General features: G+C 43.3%; 1 protein-coding gene across 1 annotated transcript in view; it reads right to left on the bottom strand.

Annotated features, from left to right (window-relative positions):
• Positions 1-18,070, bottom strand: part of LOC140480821 (disintegrin and metalloproteinase domain-containing protein 12-like) — a 228,118-nt gene that overhangs the window by 57,792 nt on the left and 152,256 nt on the right. Inside the window, exon 13 of the mRNA XM_072576260.1 lies at positions 6,585-6,680. Coding sequence (XP_072432361.1) covers positions 6,585-6,680 — 96 coding nt within the window. The remainder of the gene's footprint in view (positions 1-6,584; positions 6,681-18,070) is intronic.

Below are 18,070 nucleotides of genomic sequence, written 5' to 3'. Positions count from 1 at the left end.
TAATTAATTTACTTGTTTTGAAATAAAAGTAGTTTTGCTCAGTTTGCAGTTTGTTTTTGAAGATTATTGGAGAGGTGACAGAGAAAAAGGTCAAAGGATCGAGTGAATGTACAGAAATTTGCAAAAAAAAAACGGTTATGGCTATTTCAGCTTTAGTTTGAGCAAGGACCCTTTATATACAGATGAGGATAACTCCTCACTGAAATCTGTGTTTGTAAGGATATTTCTGGGAAACAAAAGGGGAGCGTGAACCTTGAATTTTTCTGATGTCGGTAAGGATGTCTTTCCCAAATTTCAGTTTCTTTTTTCTTTCTTTATTTCATCTTTGTGTTATCTTGTTTAATGAAAATTTTATTCTTTTTGTTGGATGAACACTCAGCCTCATATGCGTGTGTTTGGTTACTGGTGTCCATGGGATTTGACAGGCAAGGTTTCACTCTGAGATCTGACTTGTGTTATGTTAACATCAGCTCTGTCATAACAAATATCATTGAATGAGGAAGCCAGAGATTAAGCTAGCCTAAAGCTAACTTTGATGGTATGAGACATGCATTGTTGATAATAAGCTATTCATGATGGATAGGCAATGACAGATGTGTAAAGAACGCATAGATGAACTTCAACAATTGTACATCCTTGTCTGGCATAAGGTTAAAAACAGGGAAGGAAGCTTAACCATGACTAACAAGAGAATTCGGGGACAGGGCTAAAGCCAAAGAGGAGGCATAAAATTGGATAGAAACAGGAGCAAACCTGAGGTCTGGGAGAAATTTCAAATTCAGTAGAGAAGGCCATAGGGATAAATTCAGAAGGGGAATGTAGAAGACGAAAGTAAGCTTGCAGAAAACACAAACTGACTGCAAAAGCTTCTGTAGATATGTGAAGAGAAAATGACTAGTAAAGAGAAATGTAGGTTCCTTGCAGTTAGAATCATAATGGGCAACAAAGAGATGGCAGACTAGTTAAATAAATACTTCGGATCTATCTTCACTAAAGGTGAAGGAGGTACTTCTCTGATCGGAAGGAGGTACTTCTCTGAAACTTGAAAGAGTTTAGAAAAGATTTACAAGGATGTTACCAGGGTTGGAGGGTTTGTGCTATAGGGAGAGGTTGAACAGGCTGGAGCTGTTTTCCCTGGAGCATTGGAGGCTGAGGGGTGACCTTATAGAGGTTTATAAAATCATGAGGGGCATGGATAGGATAAATAGACAAGGTCGTTTCCCTGGGATGGGGGAGTCCAGAACTAGAGGCATAGGTTTAGGGTGAGAGGAGAAAGATGTAAAAGGGATCTAAGTGTCAAATGTTTCACACAGAGGGTGGTGCGTGTATGGAATGAGCTGCCAGAGGAAGTGATGGAGGCTAGTACAATTGCAACATTTAAAAGGCATCTGGATGGGTTTATGAATAGGAAGGGTTTAGAAGCATATGGGCTGATTACTGGCAAATGGGACTAGATTGGATTAGGTTATGTGGTTGGCATGGACTGAAGGGTTTGTTTCCATGTTGTCTATCTCTCTCTCTATGCCAAGAGTGTGGTGCTGGAAAACACAGCATGTGGGCTTTTGCCCGAATCGTCAATTTTCCTGCTTCTCGGATGTTGACTGACTTGCTGTGCTTTTCCAGCACCACACTCTTGGCTCTAATCTCCAGTATCTGCAGTACTCACTTTCACAATCTCTCTCGATGCCTCTATGAAGGAAATTCTTATGAATCAGGAAATGATACTGAGGAAATTGAGATTAAAACCCAGTAAGTCCCCTATGTCTGATCAAATGCGTCCCAGAGTAGGGAAGTGATCCTAGAAATATTGGATGCATTGGTGATCATTTTCCTGCATTCTAGAAAGTGTTCTAATGGACTGGAGGTAGCCAATATAAAAAAGGAGAGTGAAAACTGGGAATGATAGGCTGGTTAGCCTGACATCAGTGGTGGGGAAAATACTGGAGTCAGTTATTAACGATGTAATAACAGAGCATTTGGAAAGCAGTGGCAGAATTGCTCTACGTCAGCATGGATTCAATAAAGGGAAATCATGCTTATGAAATTTTCTAGAATTATTTGAGGATGTGACCAGTAGAAAAGACAAGGATGTATCAATAGATGTTGTGTATTTGGCTCTTCAAAAAGCTTCAGAAAAGGTTCCACACAAGAGATTAGTGAGGAAAATTAAAGCTCTTGGTAGTTGAGACAATGTATCGATGTGAATGAAGAAATGGTTGGCAGATAGGAAGCAGGGAGTTAGAATAGACTGGTCATTTTCAAAGTGGCAGGCAGTGGCGATGGGGGTATCACTGGGCTCAGTGCTGGGACCCTCACTGTTCACAATATACATGAACAGTTTGGACGAAGGAACATCTCCAAATTTGTAGATGACATGAAGCTGAGTGGCAGTGTGTGCTGTGAGGAGGATGCTAAGAGACTGTAGGTTGATTTGGACAGACTGCCTGTGTGGGCAAGTACTTGGCAAATGCAATATGATGTGGATCAATGTGATGTTATCCACTTTGGTCACACAAACAGGAAAGCAGATTATTATGTGAATGGTGGCAGTTTAGGAAAAAGTGAAGTGTGATAAGACCTGGTAGAACAGTCGCTGAAGGTTGACATGCAGGTGCAGTAGGTAGTGAGGAAAGCTAATGGCATGCTGGCCTTCATTGTAAGAAGGTTTAAATATAGGAGTACGGACGACTTGCTGCAGCTACACTGGGTCTTGCCTATTGTCTACAGGTTTGGTCTCCTAGTCTGAGGAAGGATATTCTTGCTTTTGAGGGAGTCCAGTGAAGGTTTGCCAGACTGATTCCTAGGATGGCGTGACCAAATGAACGCTTTCTATTGGTTGAACAAAGTGTCCTGCATTTGTATTTCCGACACTTATGAAGCTCAACATCCATAACGTTTGTTCACCACCTTCTGGCACCTTCAAAGATCATTGAACATGAACCTCCAGATCCTTCAGACCCAGCTCACCCATAAAATTGTGTCTGTAATATATCTAGTAGAACTGAGAAGTGAGTGCAATACTCTTGTCATACCTTAACTAAACATTTATCTGAGTTCACCAATATGCCCTGCATTTAAACTTTAACCTTCAGTTGTTACTATGTCCTTTTTTGTGAATATACCTCACCTCACACCTAGAAAACATAACAATACAGCACAGGAAACAGCCATTTGGCCTACGATGTTGTGCTGAACATTATTCCAAATTTATCTAATCCCTCTGCCTGCGCTTGGCCCATATCCTTCTATTCCTTGCATAATCATGTGCTTATCTTATCAGCCCTTAAATACTCCTGTTGTATCTGCCTCTATCACCACTTAGCAAGTTTTGAGAAGATTTGGTGATGTTATTTCCTGTGGTGATGTCATTTCCTGTTCTTTTTCTTAGGGGGTATTAGATGGGGTCTAAATGACATCACCAACCCAAAGAAACCCAAACATATAAATAGAAATCAGGCATTATTAGCAGTGCTTCACTCAGAGGCCCACTGAATATGTTACCTAGTCTGGTGACGAAGCGTCTGAAAATGAACCTTCTGGCTCAACAAGCAAACCTATATCTATCACCACTCTTGGCAGCATGTTCCAGACTCCTCCCATTCTCTGTAAGAAATTTATCCCCCACATCTCCTTTGAACTTTCCCTTTTTTGTCTTAAATTCATGTCCTGTAGCATTGGACATTTCAACTCTGGGAAAAAGATTCTGACCATCAACCCTATCTATCCCTCTCATAATTTTATATAACTTTATTTATTTCTATCAAGTCTCCCCTTAGTCACTGCAGCTTCAGAGAAAACAACCCTGGTTTTTCCAGCCTCTACTTATAGCTCATATCCTCTCATCCAGGCAGCATCCTGGTCAACCTTTTCTGCTCCCTCTCCAAAGCCTCCACATCCTTCCTATAATGTGGTCACCACAATTGAATGAAAATGTGGCCGAACCAAAGTCTTAGAAAGCTACAAAATGACCTCCAGACTCTTGTACTCAATGTGCCAACCAATAAAGACAGGCATGCTAAATGCCTTCTTTACCACCCTATCTACTTTTGTAGCCATTTTCCCAGAGCCATGGACTTGAACCCCAAGATCCTTCTGGATAACAATGTTGTTCCGGTTCCTGCCATTAACTGTATATATTTCCTTAACACTTTTCCAGATTAAACTGCAAATGCTATTTTTCCACCATATCTGCAACTGATCTGTATCTAACTGTATCTTTGATGACCTCTCCACTATCCACAACTCCACTGGTCTTTGTATCATCTGCAAACATATGGACCCACCTATCTACATTTTCATCCAAGTTAATTATATATATCACGAATAGCTGAGGTTCCAGCACGGATCCCTATAAATCACCACTAGTCATTGACCAACAGCCTGAAAAACATCCTTCCACCACTACCCTCTTCCCTCTATGGGCAAGCCAATTCTGAATCCATGTAGCCAAGTCACTGTGGATCCAATACATCTGAATCTTCTGGATGTGCATATCATGAGGGATCTTATCAAAACTTTTACTCATCCATTTAGACAACATCCATTGTTCTACCCTCATCTACCTTCATCACCTCCTCAAATTTGCTCAAGTTAGTAAGACAGGACCTGCCCCGCACAAAGCCATGCTGACTATCCATAATTAGGCCATGCATTTCTAAACGCACAAATCCTCTCCCTACAGATTCTCTCCAATAGCTTCCCAGTCATTGCAGTGAGACTCACCGATCTATAATTTCCTGGAAGATCCCTATTTACCTTCTTGAACAGCTAATCACCAGTCCTCTGGGATCTCTCCAGGGACGAGTGAGGAAGCAAGGATCTTGGTCAAGTCTCCAAGAATCTCCACCCTTGCATCTCTCAATAACCTGGGGCAGATACCATTGGGCACTGAGGACTATCCACCTTAATGCTCTTCAAGAGACCCAACACCACTTCTTTCTTGTTCCAAAATACCTGAGCAAATTAGCATGCTGCATACAAATCTCACAGTCCTCCGTATTCTTCTCATGGGTGAGACCAATGCAGAGTACTCATTTAGGATCCACTGCTTCCAAGCAGAAGTTCCCTCCTTTGTCCTTCACAGAATCATAGAATCCTTACAGGTGGGAAACAGGCGCTTCAGCCCAAAAAGTCCACACTGACCTATTCCCCTACCTTATTATCTAATATTTAACTCAGACTAATGCAACTAACCTATACACACCTGAACACTCTAGGCAATTCAGCATGGCTAATTCACTGAACCTACACATCCCGGAACACTGTGGGCACTTTGGCATGGCTAATTCATCGAACCTGCACATCCCTGAACACTGTGGGCGATTCGGCATGGCTAATTCACCTAACCTGCACATCCCTGAACACTGTGGGCGATTTGGCATGGCTAATTCACCTAACCTGCACATCCCTGAACACTGTGGGCAATTTGGCATGGCTAATTCACCGAACCTGAACACTGTGGGCAATTTGGTATGGCTAATTCACCTTACCTGCCGATCCCTGAACGCTATTGGCAATTCGGCATGGCTAATTCACCTAATCTGCACATCCCGGAACACTGTGGGCGATTCGGCATGGCTAATTCACCGAACCTGCACATCCCTGAACACTGTGGGCAATTTGGCATGGCTAATTCACCGAACCTGCACATCCCTGAACACTGTGGGCAATTTGGCATGGCTAATTCACGTAATCTGCACATCCCTGAACACTGTGGGCAATTTGGCATGGCTAATTCACCGAACCTGCACATCCCTGAACACTGTGGGCAATTTGGCATGGCTAATTCACCTAACCTGCACATCCCGGAACACTGTGGGCAATTTGGCATGGCTAATTCACCTAACCTGCACATCTTTGGATTGTGGGAAGAAGCTGGAGCACCCAAAGGAAACCCACACAAACATGGGGAGAATGTTCAAACTCCACACAGACAATCACCCGAGGTCCCTGGCACTATAAGGCAGCTTTTTAATTTCATCTCCCACTTGTCTCTACCAGCTATCCATGTTCTGTTGCAGTCAACTGACTCACTGTTTGCTACACCTTCAAGTTTCATATCATTGACAAACTTGAAAGCTTCACTCTGAAATATATTATTACTTCAGAAATTGAGTATTGCTGGCTGGGCCAGCATTTATTTCCTGTTGCTAATTCCCCTGGAGTATTCCATGATGAGCTACTTTTGTGAATGATTGTTGAATTGCAAGCCACTTTCCACAACTCTTTAATTCTGCATTTACGAAACTCAGTCTGAAACTTATTGATTCAATTATTTATTCCATGATTATCAGCATCTCTATCCAAATCTCATCTTTGTGAAGTCCATCTACTTAAATGACGGATTTCATTCTTCAAACCATTTTCATGAATCCTTTCTCAGCTCTGACCAATAACTTCCCGTCTTTCATAAGCTGTGTCATTTAAAATGGTATACAACCCTGGAGCTGAGGCTCAGCAAATTTAATATCACCTCCTTGTCTTGCTCTCTATGCTCCCGTTATTGATGCTTAGAATGTTAAACATTTCTCTGCCCCACTCTGAACCTGTCTAATATTATGTAGAATGACTCAATGAGCTCTTACTTTGCAGTCCTTACAGCACCTGCTAGAAACTGCAGAACATTGTGCACGAGTTCTGAATTTACATGTTGAGGGCTCACAACAGGGGTCAGAACATTCCTGAGGACAAAACAAACACAGAAAATACCAGTTATTGCAAAGTATTGAAATGGATTTCTTAAAGCAGTATATTGTTAATGCTGGAAATCGGAAATAAACGCAGATAACTTGTTGTCGTTCTGTTCGCCGAGCTGGGAATTTGTCTTGCAAACGTTTCGTCCCCTGTCTAGGTGACATCCTCAGTACTTGGGAGCCTCCTGTGAAGCGCTTCTGTGCTGTTTCTTCCGGCATTTATAGTGGCCTGTCTCTGCCGCTTCCGGTTGTCAGTTCCAGCTGTCCACTGTAGTGGCTGGTATATTGGGTCCAGGTCGATGTGTTTGTTGATAGAGTCTGTGGATGAGTGCCATGCCTCTAGGAACTCCCTGGCTGTTCTCTGTTTGGCTTGCCCTACAATGGTAGTGTTGTCCCAGTCGAATTCATGTTACTTGTCGTCTGTGTGTGTGGCTACTAAGGATAGCTGGTCGTATCGTTTCGTGTCTAGTTGGTGTTCGTGTATACGGATCGTTAGCTGTCTTCCCTGTTTGTCCGATGTAGTGTTTTGTGCAGTCCTTGCATGGGATTTTGTACACGACATTGGTTTTGCTCATGTTGGGTATCGGGTCCTTCGTTCTGGTGAGTTGTTGTCTGAGCGTGGCTGTTGGGTTGTGTGCTGTTATGAGTCCTAGTGGTCGCAGTAGTCTGGCTGTCAGTTCAGAAATGCTCCTGATGTATGGTAGTGTGGCTAGTCCTTTGGGTTGGGGCATGTCCTCGTTCTGTTGTCTCTCCCTTAGGCATCTGTTGATGAAATTGCGAGGGTATCTGTTTTTGGCGAATACTTTGTATAGGTGTTGCACGAGCTACAAATCTTCTCCCAAACTTTGAACACCTACGGGCGAGAGACGCTAAGACAAGCCAGGAAATGGGAATCCTGTGCCAACCGCCTAAGCGCCACATACGAGTAACTCCGGTTCCTGCATGAATGCCGAAAGAATCGAATCCTTCCACCATGTGTCAGATACAGACCACCAGTCAACAATCCACAAGCCAGGGACACAGCCAGACAGAACGGATTCAGGTTGATCCAGGTAATGATTACAGACGCTCACAACAGACTACACAAATACAGACAAGAAATTGCGCGCCAAAAATCGTTAATTTCAAAAACCACCAATCAGGAATGGACCCGGACCATAGAACAGGCCGTCACCATAGGACAGAACAGGACCACACACCGCAAAAAAACGGCACTAAAAGAAAAAATGGCCAAACTAACACACAAAGAAGAGGACACCACAACACATACCTGGGTTCAAAACCTCTCCGACAGACAGCTCACAGACACGGAAAGAACAATACTGGCCAAGCGACTCAACTACAACCACAGGGACGCCAAGACAGCAGACTTCCTAGCAGCACTAGAATGCACACTCAGGAACAATGGACTGACAGAAGAGACACAACAAACTGTGAGACAAAGTATCGTACCGCTGATAACAAGAAAAAAACAAACACATAACCTCAACACCAAGGAGAGGGAAGCACTAAAATCACTAAGAAACGATAAGAACATAATTATACTACCAGCAGACAAAGGCAGAATGACGGTCATCCTGGACAAAGCAGAGTAGATCCAAAAAGCACAACAACTACTTGCAGATACCAACACCTACCAAAAGAGGGAGTTTGACCCCACCCCACAGCTCACCAATAGGATAAACAACACACTGAGGAATCGACAAAAAAACGGGCAGATAACCAGGTCTGACCTACAAAGAATGAAACCTGAAAGCAACAACACCCCCAGATTCTATGGACTACCCAAAGTGCACAAACCAGACATCCCACTCAGACCCATAGTATCCCTACCAGGGACACCATCACACAAACTGGCCAAAGAATTACAGCAGAAACTGAAACACCTGATCAGCGGATCCAGACAATCTATACAATCAACACAGGAATTCTTGGACATCATCGGAAATATACACATAGACAAGGAAGAAACTATGGTCTCATTCGATGTAACGGCACTGTTCACCTCCATCGACAAAACCCTAGCCAGAGAAACAATAGCCAACCTGCTGGACAGACATAACAGACAACAGGATGTTGAACCTGTCAACAAAGACGGCATACTTAAACTACTGGACTTGTGCCTCACAACACACTTCACATTCAACAACCAAATGTACGAACAAATCAACGGAACACCCATGGGCTCACCGATCTCTGGACTCATAGCAGAAGCAGTAATGCAAAGGTTAGAACAAACAGTCTTACCGCAAGTTCAACCCAAACTCTGGGTCAGATATGTGGATGACACCTTTGTAATAATTAAAATCACAGAAATAGAGAACACACACCAGATCATCAACACCACACTCACAGGAATACGATTCACTAGAGAGGAAGAAAAGGACAACCAACTCCCATTCCTAGACGTGATGGTATAGAGAACACCGAACGGAGAATTCACCACAAAGGTTTACAGGAAAGCCACACACACAGACCAAGTCCTAAACTATGAAAGCAACCACCCCAACACACACAAACGAAGTTGCAGCAGGACACTATTCAAAAGGGCCACAACACACTGCAGCACACCAGAACTACAATAAAAGGAAGAGGAACACTTATACAAAGTATTCACCAAAAACGGATACCCTCGCAATTTCATCAACAGATGCCTAAGGGAGAGACAACGGAACGAGGACATGCCCCAACCCAAAGGACTAGCCACACTACCATACATCAGGAGCATTTCTGAACTGACAGCCAGACTACTGCGACCACTAGGACTCATAACAGCACACAACCCAACAGCCACTCTCAGACAATAACTCACCAGAACGAAGGACCCGATACCCAACATGAGCAAAACTAATGTCGTGTACAAAATCCCATGCAAGGACTGCACAAAACACTACATAGGACAAACAGGAAGACAGTTAACGATCCGTATACACGAACACCAACTAGCCACGAAACGACACGACCAGCTATCCTTAGCAGCCACACACACAGACGACAAGCAACATGAATTCGACTGGGACAACACTACCATTATAGGGCAAGCCAAACAGAGAACAGCCAGGGAATTCCTAGAGGCATGGCACTTATCCACAGACTCTATCAACAAATACATCGACCTGGATCCAATATACCGGCCACTACAGTGGACAGCTTGAACTGACAACCGGAAGTGGCAGAGACAGGCCACTATAAATGCCGGAGGAAACAGCACAGAAGCGCTTCACAGGAGGCTCCCAAGCACTGAGGATGTCACCTAGACAGGGGACGAAACGTTTGCAAGACAAATTCCCAGCTCGGCGAACAGAACCACAACAACGAGCACCCGAGCTACAAATCTTCTCCCAAACTTTGAGCAGATAACTTGAAAAAAACATTTAACAGATCTGGCAGTATCTGGTGATTTGAAAACAGATTACGTGCTTGAGTTTGATATGATTTCTTCAGAGCAAGATTCTTCAGAACTGAATTACTCTGACTCTCTGCTGTTGAGTTAGAAGGTCAGGGGTACAAGTCCATTCCAGGATTTATCCACAAATGTTGACTGACTGATGTTTGAGTCAAGTACTGATGCATGCTGCAAGTTTCAATGCACTGTCTTTATTTTTTCATGGGATGTGGCATTGCTGTCTGGGCCATCATTTATTGTCCATCCCTTAGTTGCTCTTCAGAAGGTATATGGGCACACACCCAGCAGTGGGAGTGGTTGACCTTCTATGCATAAAGAAAAGTATTAAACTGGAATTCCCATTTACTAGAGGTTATCCGGCTATCCATTGTGCCCCAATCAAACATAGTCATTGAAAGAAAGATAAGAAAGTGTAGTGAAAGACAAAGTGATCAGGCTGAGCCATTCACAGATGGAGGCTGAAAAGGTGTCTCTGACAGAGTCTTCTGGTGTTCCTCCCTAAGTTGCTCTTGAGAAGGTAGTGTTGAGGTGCCACCTTAAACTGCAGCCGCCCACTTCGCAGAGGTAGATGAAAAATGCCCCTAGGGATGAAATTCCAGGATTTTGACCAGTGACAGTAAAGGAAAAGTGATATATTTCCACATCAGGATAGTGTGTGTCTTGGAGGGAAACTTGAAGGTCTCCCTCTGACCTTGACTGCTGCTAATGGGCATCAGTGGTGGAGGAAATGAATGTTTGTGGATGTGGTGCCAGCTGAGCGAGTTCCTTTGGCCTGGATGGTGTGAAGCTTCATCAGGATTGTTGAAGTTGCATCCATCTAGACCAGAAGGGAGCATTGCATCAGAATCCTTACTTATTGCTAGTGTCTGACCTGCTCTTCTGGCCACTGTTTAACTGACTGGCCCAGTTCAGGGTCTAGTCATTGGTAACTCTCATGATGTTGTCAGTGGGAGATTCAGCAATGGTGACAACATTGAATGTCAAGAGTCAGTCATTAGACGGTCTCTTATTGGGAATAGTGATTACCTGGCATTTGTATTGTGTTGTGTTCGAGCAAAAAGATGATGCTATTGTCTGGATCTGTATATTGTGAAGGAGCAAAGATGGCCTTTAGTAGAGTGATGTGCTTTGCCTGTTGGATGTGGGAGCTTAGGGAGAGTTTCCATGTTACTGATTATGTCTGCAGGAAGTGTCTTTAGTTGCGAATCCTATCAGATCAGATGGATCGGTTGGAACAGCAGTTAGAGGCAATAAGGAACTTACAGGAGCTAGCGGGTGGGATGGATGGCAGTTATAGGAAGGGAGAAAGCCACAGATGCAGTCATGTGGATGAGTTACCACCAGGAAAGGTAGGCAGGTAGTGCAGGAGTTTCCTGTGACTATCCCCATCTTAAACAAGTATGCTGTTTTCGAAAATTAGGAGATAATGGACTCTCAGGGGAATGTAGCATGAACAGCCAACTTTCTGGTATTGAGACTGGCTTTAATGCGATGAGGAGTACGTTGAGTTCCAAGCGACTGATTGTGACCGGAGACCCTCCAGTCAGAGGGGAGTGCCATGGCCACTTTGTGGATGTGGTTAGCAAGATTGGTGATGTTCTCACTGGCATCGGATATAGGTACAGCAGGTGGAGCCTATGAGGACATATGTGCCCGTCTTCTTGGCTAACAGGTAATGCAGGGCCACAGTGTGAATGGTGACCATTTCCGCATAATCAGGGGAACGCCTCCCTTAGAGTGGACAGGAATATGGGCACACACCCAGCAGTGGGAGTGGTTGACCTTCTATGCATAAAGAAAAGTATTAAACTGGAATTCCCATTTACTAGAGGTTATCTGGCTATCCATTGTGCCCCAATCAAACATAGTCATTGAAAGAAAGATAAGAAAGTGTAGTGAAAGACAAAGTGATCAGGCTGAGCCATTCACAGATGGAGGCTGAAAAGGTGTCTCTGACAGAGTCTTCTGGTGTTCCTCCCTAAGTTGCTCTTGAGAAGGTAGTGTTGAGGTGCCACCTTAAACTGCAGCCGCCCACTTGGCAGAGGTAGATGAAAAATGCCCCTAGGAATGAAATTCCAGGATTTTGACCAGTAACAGTGAAGGAAAAGTGATATATTTCCACATCAGGATAGTGTGTGTCTTGGAGGGAAACTTGAAGGTCTCCCTCTGACCTTGACTACTGTACAGGTGACAAGTAGGGCCAGGAATGGGCCTTTCATTTGCCCCGTTCCTAATTCTGAGACTTGGTGTACCTGTGAATTTAAACTTTGAAGAGTTTTGGTTAACGGTGGGAAATATTTCCCACCTGTCCACCATTATAGTGGCAGCAATATCAGTCATTGGAATTGTTTTGATTCATCTACTAAAAACATCTTCTATTATTAGACAATATTCATAATAATGTACATGAGGTAATTCTATAAAAGCAAGCCGCAGACAAGTAAAAAGGCCCATCAGGCAAGGAAGTGGTTAACAGTCTCAGGGTATCCCTTTTACAGCATGCATCTTGTTTGTTTGTTTACAAATTAAACACACTTCGCTCTTTTCCGAGTTGCTTTCTGAAAATCTGGGTACCACCAAGTTTGTAATAGAGTATTAACCATTCTCTCCTTGTCCAAGTGTGTATAATAATGTACATAATCAACTAAAATAGGCAGCAGCAAAGAAAAAGGCAATGAGACAGGTCACTGACAATATGTAAAGGAATAAACCAAAGTGATCCTGCCAATTAATTCTGATTTTGAGAGTCAGGGCTGATACAACTGGTTATTAACAATAATAACTAACATAATCATCATCTGTAATTCAGAGGTGGAAACTCAATGAATGACTAAGGCATTTTAAAAGTAATCAACATAAACTGGAAATTCATTTATTCAAAATTCAGTTTTAAAATGTAAAATGTACAGTTCCCAACTCTGAAATCTAGTATAATTACCTGGTTCTGGTCCCTTTGTTCCGTAAAGTGTTCTGACCAATCATTGCTCATTTACAATGCTGTAGACCATGAAATGACTGCAGCAGCTTTAAAAGTCTATACTTAATTTAGTTAACTATTGCAAAACTGAAAGTACAAAGATAGATCCAAAACATCACCAACCAACAGTGACTTGCCCCCAAGAAATGACACCAGCAGATAAAATCCCCTTTTCAATTCACTCACTTTCTCATGGCCATGGGGAACACATCTTCATCAGAGAATTCCGAAATATTCCAAAGAAATACAAAATGTTACAAGGTATATAGAAAATTATCAGCTCACTGCCCATTAATTATGCAACAAGAGGCAGTCATAAAGTTCCCATACATTTTCCAGACCCATGTTTCTTGATGTTTACAAAACTGAATGTTATCTTGTATTCCCAAGTTTAGCTCGGCAAGAATTACTGATAAGGGACAGAGAGAAACAATTCATCATTCTTTAGGACAGACCTAATGACACTGAGGAGATGAGACATACTGCATTTGCAAAGTCAGTCTTATCAGAGCTGAAGTGTTCTCATGTTACCCTAGCATGTTAGAAATCTTACTGTACAATTGTTTTGTGACGAATTGGTTTCTAACTGTGACAATAGAGTCATAGTTGTAGAGGTGTACAGCGTGGAAACAGACCCTTCAGTCCAACCCGTCCATGTCGACCAGATATCCCAACCCAATCTAGTCCCACCTGCCAGCACTAGGCTCATATCCGTCCAAACCCTTCCTATTCATAAACCCATCGAAATGCCTTTTAAATGTTGCAATTGTACCAGCCTCCACCACTTCCTCTGGCAGCTCATTCACGTACCACTCTCTGTGTGAAAATGTTGCCTCACAGATCTCTTTTACATCTTTCCCCTCTCACCCTAAGCCTATGCCCTCTAGTTCTGGACTCCCCGACCCCAGGGAAAAGACTTTGTCTATTTATCTTATCTATGCCCCTCATAATTTTGTAAACCTCTATAAGGTCATCCCTCAGTCTCCGACGCTCCAGGGAAAACAGGCCCAGCCTGTTCAGCCTCTCCCTGTAGCTCAGATCCTCCAACCCTGGCAACATCCTTGTAAATCTTTTCTGAACCCTTTCAAGTTTCACAACATCTTTCTGATAGGAAGGAGACAATGGCTTCTATCTGTTTTGTACTGGATTAGTGGTGCTGGAAGAGCACAGCAGTTCAGGCAGCATCCAACGAGCAGCGAAATCAACGTTTCGGGCAAAAGCCCTTCATCAGGAATATTCCTGATGAAGGGCTTTTGCCCGAAACGTTGATTTCGCTGCTCGTTGGATGCTGCCTGAACTGCTGTGCTCTTCCAGCACCACTAATCCAGTATTTGATTTTCAGCATCTGCAGTCATTGTTTTTACCTTCTATCTGTTTTGTGTCAATTTTGGTCAATGTTTGCACACTTGTGTTGAAGTAAACCCTTCAGCTCATCAGTACCATCATATTCATTTATTTGTGTCTGCCTGTACTTCCTTTCAGACTTGTGTCCTGACATCACCTTCCCTTGCTGACCTGCTGCTCTGGTTCCCAGTTCCTTGCCACTCCAGTTAAAACCCTCCTGATTCAGACTACTGAAGCTTTCTGTGAGCATATTGGCTCCCCTCTGGTTTAGGTGCAATGCATTCCTCTTCTACAGGTTTTACTGGTCTTAGAAGAGATTATAATGATCAAAGAACCTGAAACCCTGACTCTTGCACTAGCTCCTTAGCCACTCATTCATCTGTCTTATCTTTCTATTCCACGTCTCACTTGCACATAGCACTGGGAATAACCCAGGGATTACCACCCCCGAGGTCCTGCTTTTCAGGATCCTCTTTCCTAACTCCCTGTACTCACTCTGCAGAACCTCGTCCTTCTTTCTCCCCATGTCCTTGGTAGAATGAGCATAATGACTCCCCCTAAAGAATTTCACACAACTCGTCAGAAACACTCGTTCTGTGCCCCTGACTGGCAACTCCCCTCACACTATTGCTCTTTTGAACTTTGCCCAACCCGATTCTACAGTAGAGTCAGTTATGGTGCCACAGACCTGGCTGCTGCTGTTAAACTCCCCTGAGAGTCTATTTCCCCAACCCCCTTGCCGCCAACTCTATCCAAAACAGTTTACCTGTTTGGGGAATAGCTGGTACTTCCTGCCTGAATCTCCTAACGGTCACCCATCTACCTGACCGAACCTGCGGTGTGACCACCTCCTCGTAACTAGGGTCTACCACATTCTCTGTCCGCATATACTCTTCAGTGTGTCCAACTGAACAAAGCGGCCTGTGACACCTCACATCTAAAAGTGTTGTCAACCTGGTGAAGCTACGATCCAGGAGTACATGTGTGCCAAATACCATAAACAGCAAGTTTTTTTTATTCACTTATGGAATGCAGTTGGTGAGGCCATCAGTCATTGCCATTTCTAAATGCCCCAAGGAAAACCAGGCTTTTGTTATGGACAACCAGGCACTGTTCCACAGATCAAGCTACATGTTGACAGCTGGATCTTCATTCAGACACATCCATGGCTCCAGTACATCTGCAAGTAGACCTCCCTAACTGTTTGAACAGTTGTGTGAAGTGAGTTACTGTTTAAAAAAAATACACCAATTTTTTCCACAATACCTGGTTTCAAAGCAATCCTCCTCCCATTTCAATCCACAATTAAAATACACAAAAATGTGGTCTCTTAAACATGTTTGTTTGAAATATTCAACTCAGATTTCATCATTTTCCCATGGTGCGATTCAAATCCACAGAATACTTGTGAGATTCTGGATTACTCGTCCAGTGATATTCCCACTACATCATCACCTCCCCTGTGTGACAATGACAAAATGACAGATCTAAGGTCTGCAGAACTGTCATAGCCAGTTGTGAATGGTGGAGGATAATTCAAAAATTCACTTCAGGACAGTCAACATTGCACAAATCTGAAACATTGCAGTAATCTCTAACAGAAGTTTTGAGTGGATGATCTATCTCAGTCATCAAAAGACCCCCCAGCATCATTGATGCCAGTCTTCAGACAATTTGTTCCAGGTAATATCAAGAAACAGCTGAAGGCATTGGATGTTGAAAAAGCTATGAATCTTGATGAGACTCTGAAAATAGTCCTGAAGATACTTTCAATGTCCCAGAGCTTTCTGTGCCCCAGGGCAGCATGGTGGCTCAGTGGTTAGCACTGCTGCCTCACAACACAAGGGACCTGGAGTTCAATTCCCGCCTTGGGCCACTGGCTGTGTGGGTCAGGTGAATTGGCCATGCTAAATTGCCCATAGTGTTAGGTGCATTAGTCAGGGATATGGGTTTGGGTTGGCTACTCTTCGGAGGGTCAGTGTAGAGTTATTGTGCCGAAGATCCTGTAGCTGAACTGTTTCAGTACACCTAACCTACAGCAATTTAGCTGGAGTTGTGGAAAATTGCCCTGTATTCTGTGCACAAAGCAGGACAAATCCAACATGATCAACTATTGTCCCAACTTCTATCAGAGTATAATAGTGAAAGATGTCATCAAACATAAAAACTAGGAGCAGGAGAAAGACATTTGGATATTCAATAATGGCTAAGCCTCTATGTCTCTGCTATATTCCACTTTCTTTCCATACCCCTGATGCTTTTAAAAGCAAAACAATTATTTATCTCTGTCTTGAATATCTATAGGCAATTGGGTTGTACCTGTTATGTTTTATTCACTTGTGGGACATGGCCATCACTGTCTGCCCAGCCTCTCCTAGTTGCCCTTAGGAAGGTGGTGATGTGTTGTCTTCTCGAGCTGCTGCAGTCCTTGTGCTACGAGGAGAATATATGGTTTGGTGCTGTGGTATAGAATTGGAAAAGTTCAAGATTCTTCAAAAGAAGAAACTTATCCTCGTCTGAATGTTCTACCCTGTACCTGAAGATTGTGATGCCTGGTTCTGAACTTAGCAAATTTCTCATATGTCCAGTTCTGTTTTAGTTTTATATGTTTCAATCATATTCCCTTTCATCCTTCTAAGTGCTTGTCATTCCTGATGAAGGGCTTTTGCCCAAAATGTCGATTTCCCTACTCCTCGGATGCTGCCTGACTGCTGTGCTTTTCCAGGACCACTCTAATCTAAGCTCTTGTCATGGTAGGCCCAGTCACATCAGTCTTATCACTGCCCACTCTTCAATAGTTTTATCAAGTAAAAGCTGCTTAGCAAAAACCCACACAATCAGGGCCATCATTACAGCCTTCAATCAAAATGGACAAAAGAAATACATTACAGAGATGACGTGTGAGTGACATACAAAGGCTACGTTTCACACAGTGTGTCATCAAGAACACCAAGCAAAACTGGAATCAATAGGTATATGGGGAAAACTCTTCACTGGTTGGAGTCATACCTGGCACAGAGAAAGATGATTATGGTTGTTGGAAGTCAGCCATCTCAGCTCCAGGACATCTCTGCAGGAATTGCTTAGTACAACATTCTTCAGCTGCTTTATCAATGACCACCTTCTCATAAAAAAACTCAGAATTTGGGATGTTCACCGATGATTGCAAAACGTTCAGCACCACTTGCGACTCCTCAGATACTGAAGCAAGCAGTCCATATTCAACTACAATATCTGGACAATATCCAGCTTAGGCTAACAAGTGGCAAGTAACAATCAGAGAGTCATAGAGACGCACAACACAGAAACAGAGCCTCCAGTCCAATTCATCATTGCTGACCAGATATCCTAACATAATCTAGTCCCATTTGCCAACACTTGGCCCATATCCCTCCAAACCCTTCCTATACGCATCCAGGTACCTTTTAAATGTTGTAATTGTACCAGCCTCCACCACTTCCTCTGGCAGCTCATTCCACACACGCAGCACCCTCTGCTTGAAAAAGTTGCCCTGAGGTTCCTTTTATATCTTGCCCCTCTCACCCTAAACCTATGCTCTCTAGCTTCGGTCTCCCCACCTCAGGGAAAAGACTTTGCCTATTTATCCAATGCATGCCTCTCCTGATTTTATAAACTTCTATAACGTCACCC

This window comes from Chiloscyllium punctatum, chromosome 1, assembly GCF_047496795.1.
Source record: "Chiloscyllium punctatum isolate Juve2018m chromosome 1, sChiPun1.3, whole genome shotgun sequence".
Lineage (NCBI taxonomy): Eukaryota > Metazoa > Chordata > Chondrichthyes > Orectolobiformes > Hemiscylliidae > Chiloscyllium > Chiloscyllium punctatum.
The sequence above is the reverse complement of the archived record's forward strand: the minus strand, read 5'-3'. Positions and strand labels throughout refer to the sequence as shown.